At 33.9% G+C, this 8,845-nt stretch overlaps 2 protein-coding genes across 3 annotated transcripts; one reads left to right on the top strand and one right to left on the bottom strand.

Annotated features, from left to right (window-relative positions):
* The first annotated feature begins 2,868 nt into the window (after positions 1-2,868).
* LOC141697828 (soluble inorganic pyrophosphatase 1-like) lies at positions 2,869-5,504 on the top strand. Of its 2 annotated transcripts, none has more exons than XM_074502379.1 (8): positions 2,869-3,157; positions 3,427-3,455; positions 3,545-3,610; positions 3,693-3,800; positions 3,900-3,965; positions 4,059-4,179; positions 4,260-4,341; positions 5,121-5,259. In XM_074502379.1, the coding sequence occupies exons 1-8, from the start codon at positions 3,028-3,030 to the stop codon at positions 5,164-5,166; spliced, it is 648 nt and encodes a 215-aa protein (XP_074358480.1). In that variant the 5' UTR covers positions 2,869-3,027; the 3' UTR covers positions 5,167-5,259. The 2 variants fall into 2 exon arrangements, with proteins under 2 accessions (XP_074358480.1, XP_074358481.1); XM_074502380.1 differs by having other exon boundaries at positions 2,877-3,157; positions 5,215-5,504.
* A 416-nt stretch (positions 5,505-5,920) lies between these two features.
* Positions 5,921-8,537, bottom strand: LOC141695138 (mitochondrial import inner membrane translocase subunit Tim13). The gene is made up of 2 exons (XM_074499393.1): positions 8,353-8,537; positions 5,921-6,301 (listed from the first exon to the last, which is right to left on the bottom strand). The coding sequence occupies exons 1-2, from the start codon at positions 8,470-8,472 to the stop codon at positions 6,152-6,154; spliced, it is 270 nt and encodes an 89-aa protein (XP_074355494.1). The 5' UTR covers positions 8,473-8,537; the 3' UTR covers positions 5,921-6,151.
* Positions 8,538-8,845: the final 308 nt, after the last annotated feature.

The following is an 8,845-nucleotide window of genomic DNA, read 5'->3' on the forward strand; positions in this document are numbered from 1 at the left end:
AAATCCACTCAATATTTCTCTTGGTGGTGGTTATCGAACTTCTTTCATGTATTCTCATTCTGATCGGAAAATACATGGTTTAAAAGTTTTCTTTGAGCAGTATGAAGTTTTAGATGAATATGTCATTATTTTTGACTACTTTGGTGAGGCAAATTTCAGTGTGGAGGTTTACAACTCTGAGGGTTTGAATCATTTAGTTAATTCTGATGGTCAATTTCGTGTTGAATTGTTCCAAAAAATATTGTCTAATGAGCCTACTGTGGATGAGGTACCTAATCTTCAATACCATTCAACTGCAACTGATTTGACGAGTTTAATTGGTAATGCCATTGATGAAGACATGCAGATTATATTGGTCAGTGAGAGTACATATAAAGGAGGTATGTTCACTGTTCAGTAAATATAGAATAATCTTTATACAAATTGGTAACATCGTAATCTGACACTGTTGTTTCCATTAATCATTAATTCAATTGCACCAGCGCAATTAAGTATTAATCTTGAATTTGTAGGTTCAGAATCTGATTTGGATATTAATTCAATTACACCAGTGCATAACAACAGTGACCAAGGTATACAGTTTCTTCATATATTTACACACCTTATTTCTTAAGTGTTTAGTTATATTTTTTTCTGAAATCATCTTGCACTATTAGACTCAAGTTCGGATTTAGATGATTTGTCAATGGAGGAACAGCAGAACAACAATCCCATTGGTAACAATTTTTTCTCTTATTCTTTTCATTACTCATAAAGTATTTTCAAATTGGATATATTTATTCTTAAAACTTCTTGCAGTATTAGACTCGGATTGGGATGCGTCGTCCGTGGTGGAACAGCAGAACAACATTCCCATTGGTAGTTTTTTTTCTCTTAGTGTTTTCATTAATTATGAAGTCTTTGTAAGAATTTTCTTTGGTTTCCTATTTAGATGATAATATACCACTGGCTGAGGAACCCTCGTCCTTTGTTGCTGTACTTTCTCAATGTCATGTAGGGAAGAAATTTCATGGCGTGGTAAGTTAACTTATGAAATGACTTGTTTATTGCTAAATATATGTTTAGTTGTACAGTTCTTATTCAATTAATGTGTTAAATATTAGGATATTGGAAGAGATTTATTTCCAATTTATTTTGACTGGGGCAAAAGAACGAATACTATCTTGACTTATGGTGGAAGGGATTGGAATGTTGAAGTTTTGAAGACTGGAAGGCGATGCAGATTCGGTATTGGATGGAAGGAGTTTGTTGTGGAAAATAACTTTCTTCGTGACAACCAATTGTTGTTTGTTTATAGGGGAAACTTCAATTTCCTGGTATTGCTTATTAGTTAGTTTCCTCTATTTAATGAATCTTTATTGTACTTTTAGATTATTTTCAGTTGTATTCTAGTTATGGATGATACAATGTGTTATTAACTTATGTTGTTTATGTATAAACTCCTGAAAATGCTATATATATATAGACATACATGAATATCAAGAGAGTCAGGACTCGCCAGAATCTGGAAATCAACCATTATATATACACGACATTTTGGAAGATTCATACCCATCAAAAATCAGAATCTGAGTACTTTACTTTCATTTACAATCATAAATTTAGCGAAAGAAAAGAAGCTTTATCATCTTCTTCTGAATATTCAAGGCTTAAATTGAGGTTGGCTAATTATTAAATTATTAGAAGGATTTGATTTAAGAATTTAAACTTTTAATCGATTATGACTTGTATGTATTTCTTTTTTTATTATAAAGGTAGTCATGCTTATTTGGAAGCCATGTAAGTTGTCATCTGTTGCAATGTCATGCCATTTGTATTCTCCGTTAAGTTTGTAACGTTTTCCGTCAAGTCAACGATCTTGAATAACGAAGGTGTCATTACTTTCAACTAGAATAGTGCATACGAGTCCCCGATAACTAGAGTGTTCTTTTTGATATATGATATTGAGTTCAGTGACTACTTTGAGATTTAAGCCTTTTAAGAAACCGATGTGTACAACGAGTATCGGAGGAATGCTTGGATCATCCCAGCATTCTGGCTAGTTGGGATACCTTTCTCTCCTCTGTGTCATCTGCGCTCTCCGGGCTCCATCTCAGACTTCGATGAGAAATGTATACTCTGAAGACAGAAGTGATGAGTTTGACAAGGAGCATACATTGACACTTATAAAATTACGAGAAATGGATCAAAATATCACTTTGGTGTATAAAATGGTCCAAAATATCACTTTTGAAAAAAAATGGCTCAAAATGTCATTTCAAAACGTTACATCGTGTAGTATTTAGAAAACAACCCAAAACGCTACACGATGTAGCGTTTTGTTTTTTTTTTTTAAAAAGGTAAAAACGTTACTTTATATGACGTTTTGTTGCTTTTGTATCAAAACGCTATTTTATCTAACGTTTTGCGCATATAAAAAAACCAAAGTGCCAAAACGCTACACGAATTACCGTTTTGGATCTTTTGCATAAACGTTACACGATGCACCGTTTTGAAGTGACATTTAGGGCAATTATTTTCACAAGTGATATTTTAGACAATTTTTAACCCCAAAATGACGTTTAGGGTCGTGAGAAATGCTTGTGGGATACCTATAAGAAAAATAGTTTATGGTAAAAAAAACCACTTTAAAGCATGAGAGAAAGAAAATTTATACCACAATCAACCAAATAAGATAAATAAGAATAGACACACAATCAATAGAATATAAATTTGCACAATAATATAAACTTTTTAGAATAAAATTTGATAGTGCCTCTAGCCTCTTATGAAAAGTCTACACAGCTGTGCGTCAAAACAGGATCAAGCATGACTCCTACACCACCACTTGGCTAGCACATACTTGATTCTCTTTTTCCAATTTACTCTCTGTCTCTCTTTTATTAGATATGCATGTTTGTCTACCCATCTTTCTAGTTGTTGCATTGCATGAATCATGAACCTATATATGTTCAAATATTTGTGGGAAAGTTGATATATATTCTTTGATATACACTTTCATCAATTACTCAGAGATTAACAAGAAAAATGAGCACTGAGGAGGAAGGTGCACCAAAGTCTCCTAGTGGAGGCAAGGCTCCTAAGTTGAATGAGAGAATCCTTTCATCTTTGTCAAGGAGACAAGTTGCTGCACATCCATGGCATGATCTCGATATCGGTAACTAACTCAAATATCATTTTGCAAACCACATACATATGTTATTTCGTATATATACATCGATCCTCGATCCATTTACGGGTGCTGGTCATTTTTAGCACAAACTGTCGAAAATGTTGGTGTAGAAATGTTCGCTATTCATGGCACAAAGTTATATGAAATTGCGTTATTTTAGTGCCAAAATGTTTTTTTTTCCTTTTTTGATCATTTTCTTTCGATCTATCCATCCATTTATGCAAGATTTAATTACACGTAATTTATCAATCCAGGACCTGGAGCTCCCCAGACAGTCAATGTCGTAAGTACTTGGCACCATTCCTTCAATATTCTTATTCTGATTCGTATCCTGCCAATGTACCAACCTACTGTCTCTTGATCAATTTGCAGGTCTGCGAGATTACTAAAGGAAGTAAGGTCAAATATGAACTTGATAAGAAAACTGGCCTTATCAAGGTACTTCCCATGACCAGAAATCCAATTACTTAAGTTGGTTGTCGAATCTGTTAACTGACATTTTGTCTTCTTGCCTCACCAGGTTGATCGTATCTTGTATTCCTCGGTTGTCTATCCTCACAATTACGGATTCATACCTCGAACATTATGTGAGGATAATGATCCCATGGATGTATTGGTCTTGATGCAGGTTAGCTTAAGTGAAGCCCTTGGTCTAAAATTTTATGTGTATCTATGATGCTAATTGAAATTTAGTTAGTCAACTTTTTATTAACTTCTGCAACAACAGGAGCCAGTCATTCCTGGATGCTTTCTCCGTGCCAAGGCTATAGGATTGATGCCCATGATTGATCAGGTGCTTTTACATGCACAGATTAAGATCTTTTAGCTATGAAGATATATGTTTGATTGTGCTTTTGCGCTTACATTATTTTCCTATCATGTATAGGGAGAGAAGGATGACAAAATCATTGCAGTGTGTGCTGACGATCCAGAGTATCGTCATTATACTGATATTAATCAGCTTCCCCCACATCGCCTTATGGAGATCCGTCGCTTCTTTGAAGATTGTGAGCTTATGCCAAACTGTTTAACTTGCTCTTATTCAAGTATATACAGAATTACTAACAGAGTTTTCCATTGCTTTCAGACAAGAAGAATGAAAACAAGGAGGTTGCAGTGAACGAATTTCTGCCTCCAGCTACGGCTCATGAAGCAATCCAGCACTCCATGTAAGCTTGATCACTATGTGTTAGGAATCAATTATATTACATTACAATGTTTACAAGTATTCACTTCAAGTTCACGAGGTTTTCATTTTTCTGGGAACGATACCAGTTTCATGGCTGATACCTCAGCAGCATTATATATCACTACTATTATTCATTAGTCATCCTTTTGCCAATTTTTTACAGTAGGAACTATAAAGAACGCTGTTTCAGAAGTACTACAATATACCCTATTTCCGGCCCTACACTAAAATAAATATGCTGAAGGAGCCTGCATCTAAATTGTACTACTGTAAACTTCTGCCTAACCTCTATCTCCCTTGCTCAGTTCTGGTAATTAGACTCATATCCTTGGTCTACTAGACAATTAGCTCTCAGCTATCGAGATGCTGATAAAGTCTAGATTCAAGAATATAAGTCTAGGACTTGTGTTCCATTGTTGTCTGTTGAGACAGAGACAGCTCAAGGGTGGTTCAGACTGGTTTTATTTGTATCTAGTTGAACTAAACAATCCATACCTGCATGTCCTACTAGAGACTCTTTCCCTCTTTAACCATATATCTTGAGAAATATTGATGTTCTTTAGAGAAATTAGGAAACAAAATAACAGGAATAGACACCAACAGAGAAGGGATGATAAGACTTAATCATATAAAAGTACTGAACTACTCACAAATCCAACCATGGTATCTTATAAAGTTCTACCAGATTAGACTGCTAACATACTAATTTAGTTTCTTTAGCTAAAAGAAATAATCATTAAGATTTACCTTTCACTGCAGGGATCTTTATGCCGAGTACCTCATGCACAGCCTGAAGAAAGATTAGTTTCTTTAGCTGACAAAAATAATCATTAACGTTTACCTTTCACTGCAGGGATCTTTATGCCGAGTACATCTTGCACAGCCTGAGGAAATAGCTGCGCGAAATATGGCCCGTATTAATAATTTCTTACGGTTGTGCTACCAGAAGCCTGTCATCTGAGATCACAGACCAACTGCTATTGTTTTTTCTTTACAAATGTTTGTTTATTTATATACACTTGACAAATATTAACTAGTTACTGATAAAATTTCATTTGTTGAGCTATTGTTTGAACTACTGTGAGGAAATTTCTGTATAGTTACTTCATATTAAAGATATAAACTATCTACTTGGGAGCTCTACTTCATTTGAGAACTCTAGTAACATCTTGCTGTTTTGTTTGTGAGCATAGGTGTAAACGACTTGTTGTAATCGTACTTGTTGAAATAATATAATAGCTGCAACTCAGCTAGAGGAGAGGAGGGGGAAGAACACCTGCATAAACACTTGTATAAACACCGAAACTAGAATCTCGAATCCAACACGACTAAATGAGCCAATCATTAAATAAGACCATAAGAGTAAAATCCGAACTCCATGACTACATTATAAACATACAAGTATGATTTGGATTAGAATCGTAAGTAAGATTATGATGAAAGCAATACACAAAGATAATATTTGAATAAGTATGCATTTATTATTTTAAATATATGAAGCCAAGTATATATTGGTATATTACTCTATTTACTCTATTTTCTTAACCATAAAGGAGACATGCCGAAGGGGAATTAAATATATGGAAACTCTTAACCAAGCAAAGTTGGATTGTTTAACAGAAAAAACCATAGCCTAAAGCATCAAGTAATACAAATCCATAATTGGTACTTCCAGTTCCAATTAAACAGAAAACTGAGTAATCTGCATGCAGATGCCATGCATAGTAAATTGTTTCTACTCTTCTCCATGTAAATTCTAATAGAAGCCTGTTCCTTTAATGGTCAATCCCTCAGCGTTGGGAAGAGAAAAGAGCTCTGCTGATTATACCAGTGGCTTCAATATAACGATCAACACACCTGGAAACGCAGCTACTTTCACCACCGCTTAAGCTACTGCCAGGTTTTGTGATGCACTTGTCAAAGCACTTTCCTCTAACAGTCTGTTTTATTAAAAAATAATTAGCTGTATACTCTCAAATAATCGACCAAACTATAGCATATGCTTCATGATTTATTGTACCGTGAACTGATAAATGATAGAACTTGCACAAATGTATCATTATCAACTGGCTGTAGGAGTCAGCTATGCCTAAAACATAGCTGGCACTTGTATCTGTGGAGAAATGATAAACCTTCCTAAACATGCATATATCGTATCGTTCATCTTTAATTATCATTCACGAAATTTATAACATAAAACTATGCAGTTTGCACCCATTGGACAAAAACTCCACAAACGTACAAAACTTCTGGTTTTAAATTAATTCTGATAATTTTTGCCTTGAAAATTGACGCTTACGGCGGTTTTCCACACATTGCTGCATCCATGTAGTCATGATTGTTAAGAATTATCTCAAAAGAAAAAATCTGATTTGATTTTTGTGGATTTTTAATATTTACATAGGTGATGGATAACAAAATACATTACACATTCGTGACAAGAATATGTTCCTCTAACAAAGGATATAAATCCGACATCCACTCTTACTTACTGACAATAAGTGCAATCTGAAAGTGGATTCACTTCAAGATACATAATAAAATCGAACTGCAGAGAATATTAACAGATATTGAACACAAGTTAAGAGATGATGTGGTCACTGCAAAACCGAAGTGGTCCTGTAATGTGGCTAACAATAATTTATATACACATATATTTCGAAGCACGTCTATAATGAAAGTGTTCAAAGAATAAGAAGAAGCCAACTTTAAGGATAACACAATACTGTTCATAAGCAGAGTAATTTGCAATTGGCTCTATGTTTGTTCTGATTAAGTACGTTTGTTTGTCTTAGCTTGAAAGTTACCTACTCTAAACTCAAACTCTTAGTTTGATAAAATAATCCAGCAGACGAAAAGGAGAAAGCTCGGATTGGTTAAGACTCAAAAGTTGGCTGAATATATGTTCCCCACAAGTCCAAATATAATCTCTCAACATATATAACCATAGAGTATACACATAAATGAGGGGTTAATTATCAAATAAATCACTTATTTCACTCAAATACATCAAGCGGATCACCGAGAAACTTTTGGTCTCTATTAAATCACTCAACTAATAAAATGTAGCATTCAGTTACATATTTTGATAATGATAGACGAACAAAGCTGAACAAACATTAGAAGAACTAGTTTTGTAATGTCGGCATTCCATGTCAAACTAGACCCATAAATACATATGCGAAAATAAGGTTTCTACGGTTCTTCGTACCCCTATTTTAATTGTAACTGATATAAATCCAATTATTTTTCTTTTTCTTTAACAGAAATGTTTTATTGCTATGCAGAAAATGCAGGTCAAATACAACTCCCTTCCAAATCAAGACCCACGTCAAGTTCTTGTAGACCTATTTGACGAAATATGTTTATTTTAACAGCAAACCCAATGTAACATAACTCAGTAACCAATTGCGAGTTGAGTGACTTAATAGAGACCTAAAAAAATTCGGTGACCCACTTGATATACTGGAATGAAATAAGTGAATAAATTGATAATTAACCACATAAATGAGGCTGTAAAGATTCTAAACAATCACGTAATTAAAATTTCAACTAGTTATCCCTCATATCTGGCTTAAAACGAGGCTCTGAGTTCATTAAACATATTAACAAGTTTATGTGTACTATAGGGCCAATCTTAACCCCCAAAAACCCGCTTAACGTATAAGACACCCCTTACACAACAATCCTCACAATCACACAATGGGGCTCAAAAAAATAATCCCTGCTTGCTGTGTGATCGCAATTCACGTATTGGGGGCTCACCCCACTTAAATAAGTACATCATTAAAACAATTGCAAAGCTTATGCTAGCAAAATATCCCTAATCCTTACTTAAATTCTCAGTACGGGCAAATGTGGGCGTGAATATTTAAATTTCATACTTAACTTAAAATTAACTTAAATCAATTATAATTAACCTAAGATAGTAATAACTAGTCAAACATCAAAAAAAATAAAATTGATTGATTAATTAAGGTAAAAAAAGGACCTCGAGAAATTCCTCAGCATAGGCCTGAGCGAGTTGGGTTTTGAGTTGATTCATGAAATCTTCTTGTGAAATAGGAGGTGATGATCCGCCGCTCGCTGAGGGGTTTGAAAACGAATCCATCTTAATAAATAATTATTACCCCTCGCGCCGCTCTCTGATTTTTCTAAAACCCTTGTACTCAGCCCCCTTCTGCCCTTTTTATAAGTCACAAAGTCCATTTTTCATCTCTTGGCCCAACCAGCCTGCACTACTATTTCACAAGAAAGTTGTGAAATACTAATAATATTATTAGTATTATTAGTATAATGCTAATAATATTAGTTTTTATATAAAAATAAAATATATAATGGTATAATATAAATTAAAAAAATACTAATAAACATTTTAGTTTGGTGTATTATTGCTCAGATCATATAATTTGAAAAATTTGTACGAAATTCTTGAAAAATTATAAAATACTTCTATTTCAAGATATTGTTTTTAGAATAATTTT

This window comes from Apium graveolens, chromosome 11 (assembly GCF_009905375.1).
Source record: "Apium graveolens cultivar Ventura chromosome 11, ASM990537v1, whole genome shotgun sequence".
NCBI classification, from domain to species: domain Eukaryota; kingdom Viridiplantae; phylum Streptophyta; class Magnoliopsida; order Apiales; family Apiaceae; genus Apium; species Apium graveolens.